This window comes from Pangasianodon hypophthalmus, chromosome 29 (genome assembly GCF_027358585.1).
Source record: "Pangasianodon hypophthalmus isolate fPanHyp1 chromosome 29, fPanHyp1.pri, whole genome shotgun sequence".
NCBI classification, from domain to species: domain Eukaryota; kingdom Metazoa; phylum Chordata; class Actinopteri; order Siluriformes; family Pangasiidae; genus Pangasianodon; species Pangasianodon hypophthalmus.
In genome coordinates this window covers 5,321,062-5,343,270 of record NC_069738.1, presented here as the reverse complement: position 1 = coordinate 5,343,270, position 22,209 = coordinate 5,321,062, and the positions used below count along the sequence as shown (strand labels likewise).

Here is a 22,209-nt window from a genome sequence, read left to right as displayed (position 1 = left end):
CCATATTTCATTTTCAAGAAATTCTATTTTTTGTCTAATTGTGTCATATATTTTCCCTCCTAAAACTGTATAAGACAGAGCAACATTTTCAGGTTTTTCCATTCAGAGAGTGCTCTGGATCTCTGAAAGCTGTGAGTCGACTCTTTGGGTCCTAAATGTCTTATGGCCTGTTTCTTCCCCAAAACCAGCCAAAGATGCCAAACAATTTAAACAATCAATCGGCACATACCAAACATTCTGGCTGCTTTTTTTTTTTTGTTTGTTTTTTTGAAAACTTGGTTCAGCTCGCCAATAAAAACTGAATCACTGAAAAGAGCTGACACTTCTGAGTCCCAAAAGGCTCACTGCAAGATCTTTCTGTTTTTTTTCCCAAAAACCAGCCAAATTAGTTGACCTTTGTCTATCGATCATTTAAATCGTTCAACGACTGTGTTGTTTTTGGGAAAAGACTGGCAGTGAGCTGTTTGGGAATTAAAAGAGTTGACTCTTTTCAGTGATCTGTGATGATTGAGTTTGTTTCAAAACTCAGTTTCAATTGTAAATGTGTTGAACAATTTACATAATCGTTAGGCAAATACCAGCATCTTCGGCTTGTTTTGCAAAATATTTTAAAAAATTTGCCAACGAGTCCTTTGGGAGTCAAAAGAGTCGGTTCTGAGCCGAGTCCAGTGCACTGGAACCGACTCTTTCGGCTCTCAGACGACTCATTGCCAGATTTTTTCCCCAAATCGAGCCCAGGTTGCTGGTGTTTGTTTATCGATTATGTAAATTGTTCAACACATTTGGTTATTTTTGAAAGAATCTCAATCATCATTGATCAATAAAAAGAGTCAGCTCTTTTAATTTCCAAACGACTCACTGCAAACACTGAATAATTTATGTTTAAATTGTGAACCATGAACTTTTCTTCTCAAACCAGCCAGAATTGTTGGTTTTTGCCTGTTGATCGTTTGAACTGTTTAACAACTTTTGGGTTGTTTTTGGAATCTTTTAAGGAGCCGTTTGGGATCCGAAAGAGTCGGTTCTTATTTGGTGAGCAGAAAAGAGCTGAAATTCCTTTCAAATAGTGAAGAGAGATTAGTGAGACAGGGATGATGATGATGATGATGATGAGTGGGCGGGGCCATGTGGTTTTGTGTGTGTGTGTGTGTGTGTGTGTGTGTGTGTGTGTGTGTGTGTGTGTTGGGGGTGGGGGGGAGGTAATCTCAGTGGCGCCACCTTAATAAAACACGCAGTCGCGCCGGAGTGTCAATAAAAATGAAGACGCGCCGCACAAGACCCTGAAATGCGGCTCTCTGATTGGCTGAGCGGCCGCCGTCCCTCCGGAGACTGCAGCTTCCTCATTGGCTGGCGCCTGGCGAGACGCTCACGCGCACCGTGTCGACTCGCTTTATTTATTTTTTTTGTTGTTATCGTACCGGAGGAGGGAGAGAGAGAGGGAGAGCGAGAGAGAGAGAGAGAGAGAGAGGGAGGGAGGGAGATGCTGGAGGAGGCTGGGAGATTCATATCGGCGTGGACAGAGAGCTGATGTGACAGCAGGGAGGGGGGGAAGCCGAAACTTGGATTTCTACCTCACTGTCCTGCTTGTGTTCATGTTGATCCCGGGCTGATGTGTGAGTACAGACTCTTTCATTCACATTTCCTTTAGCAGCAAGGACGTGCTGGAGATCTCTACACTCCACATCTCCAACCTGTCTCCTCTCCATTAAATCACATCGGGGCGCGTGCACGTTCACAGCTACCCGATCCTCACCTTATGCACCATGCACCTGATTTCTCATTCCTTCTGATGTTTAACTCTTTTGTTGTTTGTTGTTGTTGTTGTTGTTGTTTTGCATGCTGTAACTGTGAGTTTCACCTCCTCTCGCCTCCAAATGTTTGGACGGGTGGTCGGCCTCGATGACGTCATAACACCATAAAAGGCGCGGCCGGCGCGCGGTTGTCTCGCTCCTAATCGGTGCTTCCCTTTGGAGCTCATCTTATGAAGGCGTGGGACGTGACGTCACAACCTTAGACATTCCGAAAGGTTCTGATTAGAGGGAGGGGCCAGAAGGGGGGGGTGGGGTTTGGGGATGGGGGGGGTGGTTTAATAGTAGTAGTAGTAGTAGTAGTAGTGCCCCTGTGACAACAAGCTTAGCCACCCCTAAGTGCAGGCTCTGAAATAATTCTAGTGTATGTAGCATGATTACTTTTTGCAGCACTCATTCTCTAGTCACTCCCCTTAAGGCGGTGGTTAAGTCTCCCATGTGGATCAGAAGCGTTTTCTTTCCCACTTAGTTAAGTTAAAAGGAAGTCCAACAAGATGCGATTAACACAAGCAAGAAGTAATAAAGATCATGAGCAAAATGTTTTAAAGTTAGTGTACTACTTTAGTTTTACACGTTCTATCACAATCCTGAATGTTATCCAAAATACGGCATTCATTGGAGAACAACTGCCCCCTCTAACAGAATGATCAGCCCCAGCCTGCCCCTCCCACAATGATAAAATGATCTAAAACACCAGCGGATCTGGTGACAGCTGACATTACGAGCCATCGGTTCATCGCCACCTGGACTGTAGATCATAGATTCTCATCTTTGGGGTCGTCTGAAATGTGAATGGGGTTGCAAGAGATTTTTATTTATAATGTAACTCCCAGTTCATTTATAATGTAGCTGTCAGAATATTATTACATTTTCATTAGACCTGATTCACTCTAGAGGTCCTCTTAAACCAACACACTGCCACATGGGGCATGCAGGGGTAGCTCAGTGGTTAAGATGTTGGACTACTGATGGGAAGTGTGTGAGCTCAAATCCCAGCACAAATCCCACAAGCTGCCACTGTTGGGCCCTTGAGCAAGGCTCTTAAGCCTCAACTGCTCAGATGTATAACTGAGAAAATGTAAGTTCCTCTGTATAAGAATGTCTGCCATAAACAAAATGACTTTTACACCTAACATTAGCAGCATGCAAAGGGACTATTTAAAATAAAATAACAGTATTTTTGCATGGCATGGTCATGATTTCCAGATACAAAAAGTACAAAATACAATAATAATGCTATATTTTGCAGTGTAAGCCCATAGTCTAGCCTACTGCAGCATTGCTGCTCTGGTGTTGGTTAAAATCCAAACTTTGTGAAATTTCCACCTGCCTCAAAGCAGAGTAGTGAAACTCCTGCTGGATTAACAAACGAATACATGTTTATAATAATTACCGATATTTACATTATAATTTAAACCAGTGCAAGAAAGTACAGAGCTGAATTCTCAATGAGAAATGAGCTTTAAACTTGTGAAAATATTACAAAATGCGATACGTGAACCTGACTAAACCACAGAACGCAACTGTTGGTGATATTTGCCAGAATGGATTTACGTGACGCAGGGTTCAGTTGGGATCAAGGATAGATGTAACAGCTGAGATAAAAGATACTAACTTTGATAAGCTGCAGTGCGACGCACAAGCCCAGTCCTCTCATTAGACACAGTCCGTGCAGTGTGTCTGCAGCTGTGGGCTCTTACACACAGTGATAATTTCTACTATACTATTCTATTCTACTATACTAATTTCTACTATATGCCACTATAGGAATTATTGGGGCCCTGGTGGTGGTGGTAGGAGTAGGGGTGAAGGGTCATGAGAATTTTGGGCCCTTAAAATGGAGTCACTGGCCAACAAAGATTGAGAACATCTGCCCTCAATCTGAATGGCTTTATGTGGCATTGGCAGGAACATGGAGTCTCATTAATGTCCTGGTACACTTTAATGATTCATCACGAAGGAGTCACGGCTTATGATGTCAGCGGAGGAGAGAAGAAGTGTGTAGAAGCGCTGTAAATTGTAATTAATCTGTCTTGTCCAGCTCTCTCACCTCCTCATCTGTACACTCTGCTCAAACAGATCAACTTCCAAAGCTTCGACTTTCATGCTAATACCATCATCAACACCTTCACGCTCATCATCTTGTGACTCGCTAACCAGCCGAGATGAGTCTCTGCTGTATTCAGGAGCTAAGAGAAAATTTTCTTCTGTTGAAAATTAAATGCCATTGGTCCTGCGCTCGCAACAACAGTGTCCCCCTGTGAGGTCAGCGCGCCACACAACGGCACCAGCTAACAAATTAGCACCAGAATCACTAAACACATCACAAATATTTCAATATTTAATGTGTTTCAAGGTGGAGTTTTCCTTTAAGACCCCCAGACATACCAAATCAGACTTTGTTCATGGATGAAGCCTCACTGATGTTGCTGTATGGCAAACACTGCTAATAGCGTGTGAGTGTTATGAGCTTAATTCACGTTTTCTGATATGACTAAGTTTAATACAGTTCTATCCGATGATTCTAGATTAAAGATTTTTTATTTTATTTTGTATATATACATAGTTATATACAGTGTATAACCTGCAGTGAAATGAGAACCTGGTCTACTGCTCTTTAGACTGTGCATAAAAAAATCAGAAATGAATAAGAAATAAGAAATATATGAAATATGTGTACAGGAGAACTATGAAATAAATGTACAGGAATGTGCAAAAAGGGTGATGAGGGTAACTGTAACTGTGTAAGGTAAGACAATCTGAAGATTAAAATGGATGATAATTCTATGAGGAATAAAATACCAAATAAATATATCATAAACAGTGGTTTAGAGTGAAATGATGTAGGAATATTGCGGTCGTTTGAAGGAACGTGGCAGTACTACTCCAGAAGGATCAGTGTGTTCAAAACCATCTGAGATGAGAAGCCTTACTGCATCTGGTCCGAGACACTGGATGTTATTCAGTTCCATACGGCAGTCGACATGATAAGGTGTGTGTAGCAGCAAAGAATGTGATGTGATGCAGGATGCTGTGCCAGACTGCGTAGGCTGTTCCGTATGGTCGCTATTTACAGCTTTTTTCCACCCCAGTGGCTTTAACTTGTGTCCTTTTCAAAGACTCAGCACGATGCAACTTTTAATGCAATATATTCATAGATTTGTTTTAAAAGAAGAAATTAAGTGAAAAGCAGCACTTGTTGGAGAAACAATGTCTATATCTGATTGGTTTGATCAGGTGTGTGTGTGTGTGTGTGTGTGTGTGTGTGTGTGTGTGGCTGCTTTAGCACATCCCTTCATGAACTGATGACTTAATGAAGAGGGACAGTGTGGCCAGAGGTTAAATGTGCATATACAGTATGTGCCTCTGGATAGATGTCTTTCTCCATCCAGGACGATCCGATATGCATCTCCTTATCTGATTGACAATCGAATGTATAAAGCATTTACATTTAAATATAAAACATATGTTTGATTTTCAATAGAAAATAGTGCGCTAGCTGTAAGAAGTGGAAGCCCACACCTCTTTCAACTCCTTAGTTTTCTTAGTTACATAGGCCACGCCTCATTCACTGTGACTGACAGCCACAGAGGCCAAACCTCCTTCACTTATACAGGACACACAGAGGCCACGCCTCCTTCACTTTTACAGGACAGACACAGAGGCCACGCCTCCTTAACTTTAACGGGACAGACACAGAGGCCACGCCTCCTTCACTTTAACGGGACAGATACAGAGGCCACGCCTCCTTCACTTTTACAGGACAGACACAGAGGCCACGCCTCCTTAACTTTTACGGGACAGACACAGAGGCCACGCCTCCTTCACTTTAACAGGACAGACACAGAGGCCACGCCTCCTTAACTTTTACGGGACAGACACAGAGGCCACGCCTCCTTCACTTTAACAGGACAGACACAGAGGTCACGCTTCCTTCACTTTTACGGGACACACACAGAGGCCACGCCTCCTTCACTTTTACAGGACACACACAGAGGCCACGCCTCCTTCACTTTTACAGGACACACACAGAGGTCACGCCTCCTTCACTTTTACAGGACAGACACTGAGGCCACGCCTTCTTCACTTTTACAGGACACACACTGAGGCCACGACACAAATTAAGCACAATAGTGCACATCAGACTTTACTGATACCGAAACGCACAAATCTGCTCAGCCATGACCGCGTCCTAATTGTTACATGATACACACTATTTTGAGTTGATGGGGTTTGGTGAAGATTGAGATTGATGCAGTGATTTTATTGGTCAGTCTTTACACCCACAGTCCTGGATACAGACTCTTCTCTTATTCCAGGCGGCTGCTTGGTTCACTGCAATGGACATGATGCAATAACACAGTAATACCTGAGTGTTTATCTCTGTTCAGCCATGAAAGAGGCAATCTGCACAAACACCACTTCTGCAGCATACACAGATCACGCCCAAGGCCAGCGTTCAGTTACTGTGTATGATTACATCTTTATTTGTTTCTCGACATTTTTCAGTAACATGTCTTCTACCATATAAATACAAAGTTGTAGTGTAATATACTATTACATGTGTTTTTGTTTTTTTTTACTGTGAATTTTTTTACAGTGATTGCTCATGATGGATGAGATGTTGAAGTTTGATGTGCAGAGTGTGGATTTCTCACTTCCTTATTAAGTCGAGGGGACAAAAGTGTTTAAAATATCAGCTAATACTGTATAACAGCCCATTTCTTTAGTTTTGTAAAAATCATGCTGGAGGTCTGTAATGTCTTCAGTGTGGCACTCAGACAGTTTTTTATTATCATCCAAATGTGACATTTATAAAATGTCATGGAAAAAGAGGTGCTGTATTTAGAAAATCTGCATGTCACAGATTCCCCAGTTTCTGCGTCCTGTTTTATTTTCCACTCCATCTCTGGCCTGACCACACCTCCTGAGTATTGTATGCATCTGTCCATTGTAGTTTTGTTGTCTTGTTATTTCAGTGTATACGCTGTAGGCATTAAACAAGGAAACTATTATTTCCTGAGAATGGTCTAAAGCTCAAATCATTTCTGCTAAGTGGTGGTCCTATAGTGGTCGCTTTCTGTTAATGGACACGGTAGAGGAAAACTGATAAACTATACATAGAGACAGATGTACTACAGTCAGAAATCGTTCAGATAAACAGCCTGGAAATGCAGATTTCACATCTGGGCTATTAGGGCTTTATTAGTAGTTGCCTGGCAGACATGTCAGTTTAACAACCAGAGAAAGAAAATAAACTCTACTCCTTATTGGCTTTCACAAAACAAATCATTTCATCTGGTAGCAACAACATGTTTTTTTAAAAAATTACATTAATTATTAGCATTAGATTATGTGGAGCGTCCAGCATACACGTCCCTTACAAAACAATAATGTATTAGAATGAGCACGTTAATATCATTGTCACAGCTGCTGTTATAGAAAACGGAGCGACACCTTCTGACCAATCAGATTTGAGAATTCAAGAGCACTATAGTATAAAGGAATTTAAGATTAAAATTATATAAATAGGTCAAAATAATGTAGACGATAATCAATGTTTAGATCATAATTACAAAAATATCTCCACAGATCTAGTGCGGGTGTACACGTGTATGTGTGTTTTAACCCCTATGTTCTTGTATATTCTTGTATATCTGTGTGTGTGTGTGTGTGTGAGCAGCAGAATGTCGGTGAACCCCCCCAGCAGTAACGATGCCTGCCTCAGCATCGTGCACAGTCTCATGTGCCACAGACAAGGCGGCGAGAACGAGGGCTTCGCCAAGAGGGCCATCGAGAGCCTCGTCAAGAAACTGAAGGAGAAGAAGGATGAGCTGGACTCGCTCATCACGGCCATCACCACCAACGGGGTCCATCCCAGCAAGTGTGTCACCATCCAGAGGACGCTAGACGGAAGACTGCAGGTGAGGAGAACATGTGTAGGCTGACAGAGTTCTCTCTTCGGATTGATCAGGAAGTGTAGATTAATACTGTAACAGCAGCTCAGGCAGTAGTGTCGTCTGCAAGGTTTATATTAATGCACTCGTTCTTATATATAATGTTTTTGTTTCTGTAGTAAGAACTTACACAGGCACTTGCATGACAGACGCTCCACATAAACGGATTAAAAAGCGTGTGTAATTGTTGATATGGTGACGTGTTTTGTGAGGAGATGTTTAGCTGTTTTGGAATGAGTCTCCAGTGTCAGTGCTTTCCGACACGGGAAAGTCTTCAGGATAGAGGAGTATCCCGGTTGTCATGTTACCAAGAAACCAGGTTTTTTCCTTATTTACTTCAAGAGTGAGAAAAAACAGTGGTGGTGAAGGAATGGTCTAACAAGGCTGCCTGGGTAGAATTTTTTATTTTATTTATTTATTTTATTTTTTTTACATTTTTCGACAGTACTTGTGCTCCTAAGATTTAAAAAACGTGTTCAGAAGGCAGCATAACAATGTCTAAGAATATAAGCTGTTTTATGAGGTGCCTTGTGGTTTTATGAGGTTGTAATAAACACTTAGGTATTTTTTTTTCATGAAATGATTTTTATTTACTATTACAGCAGCAACCACTGGTTTCCTTTGTACCTTAACTATTGCTGTAGTTAAATTGCAAATAAATCAGTTTGAATCTCCCAAATTGCTGTTACAAATCTTAAATCTAGTTCACGCAAAAATAATAGTCTTTGGCAAATAAGTACAACTTAAAACTGAAATTTCATTCAGGATTCTGCGACTTTTTTTTGGCCACTTTGTAGAGTTGCATGCCTGTTTGTATGTGTGTCGGCTCACTGGGTACAGATCCTGAGAAGAAAAAAAATATACGCATAACCCAATCCAGTACATCATGTTGCATAGGACAGACTTTGCAATAAAATGTGTAATACATGATGAAGTGTGTGTAGCAGCAGAGGATGTGATTTGTTTTAGGATGACTCAGACTGCGTAGGTTAGAGGTGCACATCTGCAGTCCTGGAGGGCCGGAGTCCAGCGCTATTCAGCAGTTTCTCTGCTAACAGACACCTCATTCAACTTAGCAGTTCATTACCAGGTTTAGTAATTGTGTTAAAGTGGGACAATCACCAAACTGTACCAGGCTCCGGTCCTCCAACCCTGCACTTGTGCACTCCTAAAGTAGACTGCTGTGTGATAGCTCGTTTTGTTTTGTTGCTTTAAATTGTTACCTGTATTGAACCTTGACACAAACCTGCTGAACATGATATTTGGTTTACACATTTGTTCAATCTGCTGGAATTATGACTGGGGATTATTGCCTGGGGATTTTATCTGTTTTTTGTTTTTTTTTAAACAGATCAAATTTCCTGTTTTTATTGTGTGCTTTACTGTAGTTTGACGCTGGTTTGATCTGGTAGTTTGGTGGTGTTCGTGATCATTTGAGCTGGAAATTTGATTGAGACTTTTTAGTTGTTTGATTCGCTCATTTGTTGTGGTTTGATCTGGTAATTTGATTTGCTCTATCTATCTATCTAGCATCCAGCTAGACAGAGAGATATATAGCTAGCATCCATCCGTCCTGCCATTCATCCATATATACAGATAGATATATAGCTAGCATCCATCCAATCTTCCATTCATCCATCCATCTGTACATATAGACATATAGCTAGCTAGATGGAAGGATGGATGGATGGATGTAGTTTATTGATCCCCAAATAAAGTCGAACTCCACGCAGTCACCCCGCAGCCACCTGAGCAGGATCGAACCCAGGACCCTGCAAAGTGACCACTGCGCTAGCTATTTCCTCTTGTGTCAGTCCCTGATTAAATGAAAATGGATAAACTCATCCATGATGTACAGCATGTGTACCTAATCATGCATTTTGACATCATGAGAAAAATAAGTTGTTATCTCAAGAAAACAAGTTTTGTTATTAAAAAAAAAACTCTTTCTGGACCATATGATTGGGATTATATAATCAAATGTTTTCGCTTGCTAAAGAAGAATTGTATCATTAGTACATTATGTCAGTAGCTAAGGTTATGATGTTAATATCGTAATATCACTCTGTATTGCTCTCTAGTGGAAAACCAAAGACCAGCTCATTTTTCAATCTTTCAGTTCGGATACAGTCATGAAGAAATTAGAGCTCAGATTCTAAATTCATTTGGTGGACTGGATTACGACCTCAATCCTTCTTTAAGGGACGTTAGTTGGCAGTTTGATCAAATAGTCACTGTATTTTGTTGGATTTGATCTCGTAGCCTGATCTTGAGGTTTGATTTGGTGCAGTGATATAATGTGACTGGAGCAGTGTAACCTAATATTGGTGTGGATTGTGCTTTTTTAATCTTCACATCCCTCTGTAAGAATCACAGTGTTGCTATGAGTTGCTATGGACTGATTATCTCTTTAAGATACTTTATGTCCTGTTCTGTATAGCTATGTATAGATATGTGGGTTCTTTGAGGCTTGCTGAATGACAGCATTGGTTCCAAAGGCTTTTGTTCAGCTGTCACAGATCAGTCATCATATTCATATGTGTGTGTGTTTGTGTGTGTGTGTGAGAGAGAGAGAGAGAGAGAGAGAGAGAGAGTGTGTGTGTGTGCTGCTTACTGTCATGTCTTGTAGCAGCCAGTAATCATGGGTAAAGCTGAAAGCCCGTCCATTTCAGAGATACGTTTAAAGAACTAGCCGGTGCTTATTAACTCCCTGGTATCCCTTGCCAACAGTAGCCATGGCAACCAGGTGATTAAGAGCAGAACTGTCTTGTGATTACATTTGATTAAGAAGTTCGATGTCCAGCTTGATTATGGTATGAGGGATAATATCAGAGAGATAGAGAGAGATAGAGTGGAAGATTATCTTATGCTTGAGAGACAAAGAGAAGGAGAGAGAAGGAGAGAGAGGGAGAAGGAGAGAGCTAGAGAAATGCCGAGGCCATGAGAGATGTTTTGTCTGGAACTCAGATGGAGGTGGGGTTAACTTAATGCCGTCTATTATTTTGCCATGTGAAGAAGGTGTGATGCTATTCAGGCGACACAAAAGCAATGTGGCGCGTGCATATGGGTGTGTGGGCGTCCGCGTTCGCTCTGCATCCAGAATTCAATCCTTCCTGATGGAGCAGAGCCGAACTGCTGACTGAAGACGTCGTGTCTCACCTTGGGCGACCTTTTTTCACAAAGTGTGAGAAAGGAAATGAATGGAGAGAGAGAAAGACGGAGAGAGGGTTTGAAGTGAGAGACAAGAAATAAAAGCAAACAGAAAGAGAACAGGGATTGAGAGAACATTCTGGATGCTTTATAATCCATATAAGGCATGTCACTGAGTCCATATATGGATGTGGGCGTGTCTTAAAGGCCATTAGTATCCTCAAGGCCAAAAATGCAAGTTCTTATATAAGAAGGAGGAAGTCACTGGCATTCACTTCTTCACATGTAAAGTAAACTCCGGAAGTATTGGCACCCAGTTGAGAATTTTCATGAACATATAAAGTAATATAATATAAAGTATAAAATAATTAAACAAAAGACTGGCAGTATATCATAACAATATTGAACATATACTTTATAGTTATGTAATACAGTTACATACACTGTATGAAGGCAATAAGTACAGTGTAAATATAATATATTATAAAATATATATTTTTCTTCATGTTCAGTGACTGCTTTATCCTGGTCAGGGTTGTGGCTGATCCTGGGAACCCTAATAATACATTTTTCATGCATCTTGAATTTGAGACATTAGTGATGCATCAGTGATGAAGAGTGTGTGTGTGTGTGTGTGTGTGTGTCTAGGTGGCCGGGCGTAAAGGTTTCCCCCATGTGATCTACGCTCGTCTATGGCGCTGGCCGGACCTTCACAAAAATGAGCTGAAGCACGTCAAGTTCTGCCAGTATGCCTTCGACCTAAAGTACGACAACGTGTGTGTGAATCCGTATCACTACGAGAGAGTCGTTTCTCCTGGCATCGGTGAGTTTTTGTCTTTTCACTACTTACCAACATTTTGTCCCATATACCAAGACGAACTTTTTTATACACCGCAGTTTGGTTGAATTCTTAATTCTGATTGGTCAGAAGTATTCTATAACAGCAGCTTGTAGAACAGACAGTTGTTCAGGCTTCAACGCAAATCACAGGTTTATATCAATGCACTCATCATAATCATAATACGTTTCTATAGAAACAACTTACACAGGCACTTGTGTGACGGACGCTCCAGGTGTGTAATTGCTGACATGGTGAAGTTTTCTCTAACGAGATATTTATTTAGCATTTTTGGAAAGCGTCTCCAGTGTCAGTCTTCAGGACTTTGCGTATTCCAGTAACATGAGAATGAACTGAAGATTCTGGTGAGGGAACAGCTGCTTGTCGCCGATTTATACCGTAACTGATAACAGGAAGGAACTTGTTTCATGGATTGTGCACAACATTCAATTTAACTATAAACAGATCAAAAGTATGGTGGTGTTCTTTAATAAATAAAAAATGTAATCATTGGCAAATTGCTGTGGTATTAGAGGAATAAAACACTTTGGGGTGTGCTCTTATAGTAGAAGATTCAACTTGGGGGTATTAACAGTAACTCCGTGTTCACACTAGTGAGTGATGGTGACAGGTGACCGTTCATGTTCTCGGTAAGTGCGTGACACAGCAAGCGAGAAAGCAACAGTGCAATATAATTCAAAGCTTGGCACATAACATGTAAATCAAACACCCAGTGTTATATACATTAAATAAAGTAGCTTTCAGAGGATTTAAACACTGAATGTGAACAATTCTGACTGATTTTCTCTAGAACTGTCAAAAACAAAAATTGTGGGCTTCAACTTTATGTTAAGCTCCACTCCGATGGTCTGATTTATGATTTAGGATGTAGATTTCTAATGTTATTTCTTCTCTTTCCCTCTCCCTCTCTCTTTCCCTCTCTCTTTATCTCTATCACTAGTTGGCCTCAGCCTACAGAACACAGGTGAGTCAGTGTCATTAATATTTGTGCTAATATTAGTATACTAGTGCTTATTTAACATATTTCACACATAGTGCATTATTTCATGTTTATATTTATTTATTTGTCAGAGGGACTTTCACACTGTATTTAACAGATGATTACTTTTCTCTTTTTCTCGCCATCATGGCTGCCCGGCACCGCAGCTCCCTCCGGCAGGCTGATTAAAGAGGAATACACCCATGACTGCGTTCAGATGGACGTTCCTCCTGGTTTGCCTCCACAGTCAGACCACCAGGGGGCGATGAAGCTCCCTGCACCGGAGCATTACCCCCCACCGCTGCCACCTTTACAGATGCCCCCTGAAGCAGCCCGATGCCCTCCGCCTGCCACCCTCTACCCCAACATGCCCCTCTCCCCAACTGGTAAGATCTTGAGCATGTAACAAAATGTATACAACTGAAATCTTTAATACTGGATCAGTGGCTAATGGAATAAAAGCATACTATAGATCCTATAGGTTCTAAAAGTTCTGGTGCTTTATGCAGTCGATAAAGTTGTATCCTCTCCCTCTCTCTCTCTCTGTCTCTCTCTAGCATCTGGCTCGATGATGTCCATGCAGGGTGGTCACAGTGAGGGTCTCCTGCAGATCGCATCCCCTCAGGCTCAGGTCATGGCCCCAACCCCTCCTCCCTCCACGCCCCCTCAGGCCCCGCCCACTCAGAACGGCTACAACGGCTCCAAACACACACAGGCACAGGGATCCTTTCACAGTAAGTATTAGTTATCAACCCAGATAACGGTGTCCATTGCACCAGATTAGAGCCAAACACAGCAGTGTATCAGCTCCGAATCCGCATAACAGATCTGGCCTGGTATCTGTTCACAAAACAGCCCAGTACCGAAGCTGATCTGTTTCATAGATCTGTGCCAAAACAGGTTTATAGCTAAGGTTAACAAAGAATAGTGTTATTTCTGGGCCTAAGCTTTTTAGTTTTTAATATCTGACCCAAATCTGGCACAGATCCAACACAAGTCAGTGAAGTCAAATATTAACAATGATGGTTTATTAAACAATATTATGACTGTTGTTGATATAGATTTTTCTGCAAAAAGTATACATTTTTTAATTAAAATGTTTTAATTACAATGTATAATGTGGAATTATGCTTTCAGTACAGCATTTAGGAACAAACTACTGCTGTGGTGGTTAGCTGAAGAGTCACAAGCTGGACTGTAATGTTCATGACCTTGGTGGCGGTAAACGCTATTTACAGCCACCTCCGCCATCCGATTCCTCGTTAGATCATCTGATTGCATGTTTACTAGAGTCTTCATTTGTAGCATGGACAGTTTCTGGGAAGCTTATATGTGTGGTGGTCTGGGAAAAACCATCGGCTGTCACTGTGGCTGAATTTCTGGTAAACCAGATGAAAAAATGCTTGTTGACCAAAAATATGTACATAAGGAGGCAGTTCAGGAAATGCAGTGTTACACTGCACACTCAGTCTGATGGAGGGTTACACTGCACACTCAGTCTGCTTAAGGATTACTAAAACCTTACTAGTTAAGAGTGATTTTCTCACACAGTGACACTTTGTGATTTGTTGGATAGCTACTTACTGTAAAAGAAACGAAAATTATCCTAAGCAATTCAGTTTGTAATCAGATATCAGCCGTCAAAACGTCTTTTATTCAAACACAGTTTGGTGCGTTGTTTTACAGATGCGGCCCATATGCGTTCTGAGTGTGCGTGTTGATTAACAAAGTGTTCAGGGTCGTTAACAGCTGCTTGGCCCACACTTGGGTGCGAATGTTAACTATCCTGTTGTGTTCACTACTAGTGTTCTGTCTAAAATGTTTCAGCTACTTGGACGGGCAGCAGCACGGCCTCTTACACTCCTATAGGACGCCAGCAGAGCAGCCGCGCCCACCAGCCTCCTCTCCACCACCCCCACTACTGTAAGTAATAAAAAGTAAAAAGATTGCAACAGTGCTATATTAATGTTAATGGTGCAGAGGTCAGGTATCAGAGCTTGGACTGATCCCAATCTTAACTGTAGTTGAGGTAACTAACAGTATAGTCTTGTGTGTTGTGTTGATCATCAGGGTCTCAGCATCACAGCTCGTCATCATTCCCTCCGCCAGTCTCTAACCATCCAGGTACTTTTTATACACCTCTGTTTATAACAACTATATATTTAATCCATAATAATAAACATAAGTATTCATCCTTTACTATTTCTCTCTATAAATGATATGTCTTCACAGGGCCAGAGTTCTGGTGCTCCATTTCGTATTTTGAGATGGATGTTCAGGTTGGTGAAATGTTTAAGGTGTTGTCCAGTTGTCCCGTGGTGACGGTGGATGGCTACGTGGATCCATCCGGAGGAGATCGCTTCTGCCTCGGGCAGCTCAGTAACGTTCACCGTACTGAGGCCAGTGAAAGGGCCAGGTCTGTAACTCACACACACACACACTCGCACACACACACACACACACACACACACACACACACACGCACACAACCCTACTTTATGTATGTGTCTGAGAGGGGAATGGCAGACACAGAGGCCACGCCTCCTTCACTGGGACTCACAGACACAGAGGCCACACCTCCTTCACTGGGACTCACAGACACAGAGGCCACGCCTCCTTTATTGGGACTGACAGACACAGAGGCCACGCCTCCTTCACTTGGAGCAGGTGTATATTGTATCACGTTTGGTTTTTCACACTTGTTTGTTTGGCCGTCCTCTGGCAGGTTACACATAGGTAAAGGCGTGCAGCTGGAGTGTCGAGGTGAGGGCGATGTGTGGATGCGATGTCTGAGTGATCACGCCGTCTTCGTTCAGAGCTACTACCTGGACAGAGAGGCAGGACGAGCGCCAGGGGACGCTGTCCACAAAATCTACCCAGGAGCCTACATCAAGGTGAGGAGTGTTTATTACGTGCGTACCTGTAGGAAATACCTGTTCATTCTTAGACAAGATACGATTCAGTAGATAAATATCAGATTCAGCCACTTTGCTTGGAGCCTGTGTTAAGTGTTAAGGAGCCAGAAAGTCTGCTGAATGATGATATTTAACAATGTCATTTGATATTTGTAAAAATTGCACAATTAGATTTTGTTAAACAATATCTTTACTGATACGAATGTCAATTTTTCAAACTGAAAAAAAAATCGCCCAAACAAAATACATATTAAACAAACCATTTATAAATAACTTTGTACCACAGCGCTGTTGAATTCTTGATTCTAATCTGGTCAGAAGATGTTGATTAATTTCCTTTAACAGCAGCTGCAAAGAACAGGTTTATATTAATGTGCTCATTCTGTAGTAGCAATGTACACAGGGGCTTGTATAGTGGACGCTCCACATAATTTAAACCTAACTATAAGAGGATTTAAACATTTAACAATGAAAATAACATAATAATGTAGAACCTTTAACATTTATGAAAGAAGGTTTCAGTCAATGTCAGTGTTTTAAGGTAAAGTTGTAACTTTAAGTTTTCCACTGTGGGGAAAGGTTTCAGTTCAGAGGATTTTGTGCTTATAAAAAGGAAAAAAGGAAAAAAGATCAGGAAGGAATAAAATCATCAGGAAGGCACGTAGCTCAGGAAGAGCTTTTTCCATCATTCCATTATTTTCGATATATTTTTAATCAGTAGTAAAGTTAGTCTAGGCTACATTGGGGATTTTAAAATAGACATTAGAACGGTATTACAGTAAAATCAGTGGAACAGAAAACTGCCTACAGTGAACAGAATATTATGGTTGGTTTCGCTGTGTAGGACTAGAAGCAGATGTTCGCAGGCTGTGTGATGGTGTGTTGTTTGTGTGCGTGTAGGTGTTTGATCTGCGTCAGTGCCATCGGCAGATGCAGCAGCAGGCGGCCACGGCTCAGGCAGCGGCAGCGGCTCAGGCAGCCGCCGTGGCAGGGAACATTCCGGGTCCAGGGAGCGTCGGGGGCATCGCTCCTGCAATCAGTGAGTACAAACACTCAGAATGGACAGGGGACAGTCACAAAACACTTTACATGGACTTCACATGGGCTTTATATACACCACCAGTCAAAGGGTTGGACACACTGGATTAAATATATATTGTTTCAAAGACATTTTGAAATTTAGTTCTAAGACAAATGTAAATAGCGAACTTAATGCCTGTGTATACATTTATTTCTGAAGCAAACTCTATTTTTTATATGTAGTTTTTACTTAAAAAAAGTCCCTGAAATCAAAGTGTTTCCCCAGACAAGTTTTTGTTAAGCGCTTTAGTTCAGCTTGTTTGGGAAAGTTTAAGAAAAGCCTCCTGGGTGAAGCTGGTTGAGAAGAAGCCGAGAGTGTTCAAAGCTCCATGAATACCGTTTTGATTGCACCTTTTTCTTGGTCACTGCATAATTCCATATGTTGTTATTGTTATTTCATAGTGTCTTCATTATTATTCTGAAATAGTAGAAAATAGTGAAAATGGAGACTTTCTATGAGCACGGGTCCAAACTTTTGACAGGTAGTGTACATTTCGCATTTATATACAGGCACTCAGTAAAATCAGGAGATATGCTTACATACTACAGGGTGCCTGTCTACCTGCTTTTTTTTTTTTTAGTCTGTGTTAATGGAGCAATTGCCACATCAAATTCCGTGAAAGTGAAATCTCACTTCACAAATAATATTGCTACTGGTTCTAACTCTTATCTGTACACTGAGCCTGCACAGGAATGACACAAAATAACAGTCAAAATATACATTTTGCTTGGAATTTATATCCATGGTGTTCTTGTTTACAGCATCTGCCATTTTGATCATTGCTAACCCTCAGAAGCATTTAATAGCCCCGCCCCTTCTGCTACGTAGAACAGAGTTCAAGCACATACAGTATCCAGACATTAATAATACACTACATTGAGTCTCACAGTGTCAAAGTGAACTTGGACAAATGGTATGCGAATTAGGCAGTTTGAGACAGTTGAGTTTTTAGCCTTTTATTGGTACGGAATTAAGGGATCTTATTTGTGAAAATCAAAATATTGATTCAAAGCTCTGATTTGTAGGTCTGTCAGCAGCCGCAGGGATCGGCGTGGACGACCTGCGCAGGTTGTGTATCCTGCGTCTGAGCTTCGTGAAGGGCTGGGGACCCGACTACCCGCGCCACAGCATCACACACACTCCCTGCTGGGTGGAGGTGCATCTCCACCGCGCCCTGCAGCTGCTGGACGAGGTGCTACACACCATGCCTCTGGCAGACCCTGGACCTTCTAACTGAGAGCAGGGAGAGATAACTACACACACAAACATGACACACACTCACATACATACACACAGACACACACAGTGATCATATATCACACGCACTGAGCAGGCACGGTATAAGTCTGTGTTACAGTACTGTGTATAAGGCGTCCTGGTTGACTTTCCCTCATACCCCGAAAATGATAATAATCTATTGGGTATTTGTGAATTTGTACTTTTAACATTTGAGAAAGTCAAACACATGATGATGTTGCTAGGCAACAAGGAAATCGCGACTGTAAGGCTAACAATATAGCTAGCTAGCATCACTAAGTCTTAAATACAGATGATGTAAAGGTGAAATGACAATGAAAACGGGACAATCTCATCGGGAACACCAACATTTACCTCAGATGTGCTGGTTAATTACTAAAAAAAGACTGTGTATGGCTAAAATTACACTTTAATCACACTTCGCATAAACAACAAATAGAACTTTTACTGAAACATGTCAACATTGTGTCACAACTTCATAAACTCAGAGCCATCAGAAACTTTTAAAGTAGTGAATATCACAGACGTGGCTGTTTAGAGTGAATCATCTTGTAAGCACAGAAAACACGACCCACTTATACTTAGCATACATTACGCAAGATGAGAAGACAAATCCATCAGGAATACCAACATTTACCTCAGATGTGATGATAAATTACTAAACACAGACAATTTACAACTAAAATTATCAAATGCGTTTGATGTTAAGTGTGAGATGGCTTTCTAAATAGCTAGCATTCTAACTACCTGGTACCTGCAAGTTAGCATGCCACTAGCTAGCTTGCTAACTTAGCTAGCTGAATGAGGTAATGAATTTAGACCCTCGTGAACTGGCTACAGGAAACCCAATCTGAACAACATATTTGAATAATTAAAAAAAACAAACAACTATACATCTTATTGTTCCTATCTAATTTTATACACAACTTCATCGACCATTTTAGCTGCAAAAAGAAACCGCATCATGTTGGAAGACCTTCTGCGTGAGTCCGTCACCTGACATCTACGCTCAGGTTAAATCCAAAACCATAAAGGATTCTTCAGTTTTGTTTCTCTTAGGGGAACCCGTAATGGTTCTATGGAGAGACGTGTTTCTTTCTCAGAAAGAGGGCCAACTCGAATCAACTCTTTAGGAAGCTAGAAATAGATGAGGAACGCTTTTTATTGACTCAATCCTATTTTGCGTATAAAAATCTCTTAAGATGGCAGTCAGGGATTCAGTCTAGGGAAGTGGTAGGAGGACAAGGCGCTAAAGGAGTGTTAAGGACAGTACTGTAACGCAGCTTTACTGTTTATCCTTCATCGGATTCATCCAAATGCAATCTATGGAGTTGTTCCATAGGGATGGAATGTACTTTTTTGCAGAATAGATGTATGTATTTAATTTAGCACTGCCTATCTTCTGATTAATGCAAGTTTTCTCTAGGCACGTGCCGATAATCAGTTATATATCACAGGATTGTATACTGTTATAGAAGACTACCCCTGTGCTCCACTCAGGAGGAGGCTGCCTAGGTAGGCCGTATTATGGGCACCTTGTAAGGTAAAACCTGTCCCATTTACCAGGCAGCATTCTGTTTACCAAACGAGTTTTTTTTTTTTTTTTTAAAGAGTCATTTCATTTTAATGGATAAATGTGATAATGTCCTAATCTGCAATAAATGATTAGTCAGTTATTGTGATACGAGAATTTGATATCGGCACATGCCTAGTTTTCACAGGGTTGAGTTCAGGGAAATAGCTTTACTGCCCGTACACTCTCAGAAATCAAAAGCTAATAAACCGTACCTTTCCTTGTCACTGGTATACCTTTAGTATCTTTTCCCTGGGAAGGTGCATATAGTGTACCTTTAAAGCTTTACTATATTAATTAAAGATAAAATAGTGGTCCTTAAGCTCTAAACCAGGGTTCATGGACTGGTGGATACTAGCAGAGTATTTCAGCAGACTGAACCACGTAAATGAAAAAATACTGTAGCAGAATCTGAAAAATGTGTAGCTCTGTGATGTTCTCTGTTACGGCTAATCCAATCACGTGCATTTATGGAAATTATTTAGCTGATGGTAGCTCATCGGACCACACACTAGCTAGAGAAATTAGCTTAGAAAGGATAGATTTTTCATTTTACTTACAGCATAACTTGTTTAAAAAGAAGGTTGACAACAAAAACGGAATGTTTAAAGACAAATGGACAGAAAAGTATGCGATTGTCTCCCTGCACTCTGTTCAAAACTGATGTATGTCCTCTGTTCGGAGTCTGTGGCTCTAGTTGAAAGTGGAACATGAACATGAAGTGCTGCTATGGAGCAAAACATAACCACATCCAATTGTCTTATTTATAGCCATGAATGAGCTGCACATTTCTTGTCGTAATTCATGTTGAAAGAGATTTTATGTAAATGGATCTTCACAAATTTTAGGTGAATACTCTTTCCCCCATTTTCTCCCTAATTTGGGCTTGGCCAAATACGACAGCTTCCAGCAAGTTTTTTTGAACTGCTGCTCCTACTGCATCACAAAGCCGTGTAACACGCTCGGAGGAAAGCGCTATCTACCCTCTTCCACATACAGGAGCTCACAGACGCCCATGATTGGTTGGTGTCGCTGTGATTGACAAGTAAGACAGAGTTTGCCCCTCCCACCCAGATAGCACGGCCACTTTTATCTCTTAGACTCCCGGCCAGGGATCGCTGTGGCATCGTCTGGATTCAGACTCGTGATCTCTGGACGCACTTTTACCGTTGCACTAAAGGTAAAAATCGATGTAGCCATAAGCATCCACCCCAGGAAGAAGGAAAGGTACGGTTTCATACCTTCTTTTTTGAGAGTGCGCACAGGTCCAGATTTGCACATGGTTGAATTATAGTAATAATAATAATAATAATAATAATAATAATAATACAAAATAATATTCACTAATACAGAATAATTCTACTCTCTCACAAACACACACACACACACACACACACACATACACACACACATGACTTCTGCAGGTTTGTTAAGTGTGTGATAATGCCCACACCTCAGAAGCCGGCTCCTTGAGGCCAAACTGTTCAGGAACTCTCTTCAGATGGAAAACAGAACAGACCTCGAAACCAGAACTCTCGCTATATCCGTGCTCTGTGTTCCTCTGTGTGTGTGGAAGCCACCTCCACTTCCTGTGCTCGTCCTGAGTGTGTCCGACGATCCATACGAGCGCAGCCTTCGAGCTCATTTATTTTCATACGAAAAAAAAAAAGAAAAGATGCCGAAACATTGTTCAGCTTTAAAATGGTGGTGTTGGTATTTGTGGTGCCGCAGTATGGTGTTTGTAAGCAAATCATCTGCCATGTGGTGTACACCAAAGCCTCAGAATACCTCATCGTAATCAAGCACGGACCCGGTGGATTTATGTTATAAGCCAAAAATGGGACATTATTTGCAGTCTTCACCTCACCTCACACAGTATCATTTAACGAAAAGGGAAAATAGGACCATAACAAACCCAGTAACTGACTTAAAGCATTTATTTTGCTTGAGACATTTATTTACACTTATTTGCGTCAGTGTTTCCTGACTGAAGTCCATGAGCCTGCACTGGATTACAGGAGTATCCTAAACGCTAGCAAGAATAATAAGGGGCAAATGTCACATCATAATACATGATATCAATCACCACCAAAAAATGTGAAGCCATAATCTGAAAATTTGTATGTTCAGAGATTTTTGCTTATAAAAAAATACAAGTAAAATTCATGTCAAATAAATTACTTATTACCATCAACAGCAACAGAGCTATTTAAGCACCGATCGCTATGTATCGTTATGTTCATATATTACGATATCACCCAGCTATAATCCCGGTAAAGTGTAACAATTAATGGTAGAGCTATTTCATGGTATACTGTTGTACCTGTATATCGTACCAAATGTCTTTTTTTTGTCTAGAATGCTTAGTTACCTTTAGATTAAAGCCTAGATTATGGCTTCCAACTCCAGATCTACCATCTGAAAAGCTACCTTTTTAGGGAAGATCATTCATTCTAACTTTATTGTACATGATTCATCTAACTAAGATTTTCAACAGCCGGACCATGAGTGTAGGATTTGTGCAGGAAGGAGAATAAACTGGAGGAATGTCCAGGAATGTTTTAAACAAAAATACACTATTGTAAATACATCACAGTGAGTATTCAGTAAAACAGTATTGTATGTGCTTA

At 41.0% G+C, this 22,209-nt stretch overlaps 1 protein-coding gene across 1 annotated transcript; it reads left to right on the top strand.

Moving 5' to 3' along the window:
- Positions 1-1,449: 1,449 nt before the first annotated feature.
- smad10a (SMAD family member 10a) lies at positions 1,450-22,209 on the top strand. Its single transcript, XM_034301766.2, has 12 exons — positions 1,450-1,613; positions 7,492-7,732; positions 11,564-11,738; positions 12,715-12,738; positions 12,921-13,139; positions 13,311-13,487; positions 14,581-14,676; positions 14,824-14,877; positions 14,986-15,169; positions 15,479-15,647; positions 16,569-16,707; positions 17,775-22,209. The coding sequence occupies exons 2-12, from the start codon at positions 7,496-7,498 to the stop codon at positions 17,984-17,986; spliced, it is 1,686 nt and encodes a 561-aa protein (XP_034157657.1). The 5' UTR covers positions 1,450-1,613; positions 7,492-7,495; the 3' UTR covers positions 17,987-22,209.

Bases quoted from the DNA above. Each gene is read 5' to 3' on its own strand.
- smad10a (XM_034301766.2), top strand. From the start codon at position 7,496: ATGTCGGTGAACCCCCCCAGCAGTAACGATGCCTGCCTCAGCATCGTG. The intron at 14,677-14,823 runs GTAAGTAATAAA...GTTGATCATCAG, and splicing joins TCTCCACCACCCCCACTACT to GGTCTCAGCATCACAGCTCG. The intron at 16,708-17,774 runs GTGAGTACAAAC...TCTGATTTGTAG, and splicing joins GGGCATCGCTCCTGCAATCA to GTCTGTCAGCAGCCGCAGGG.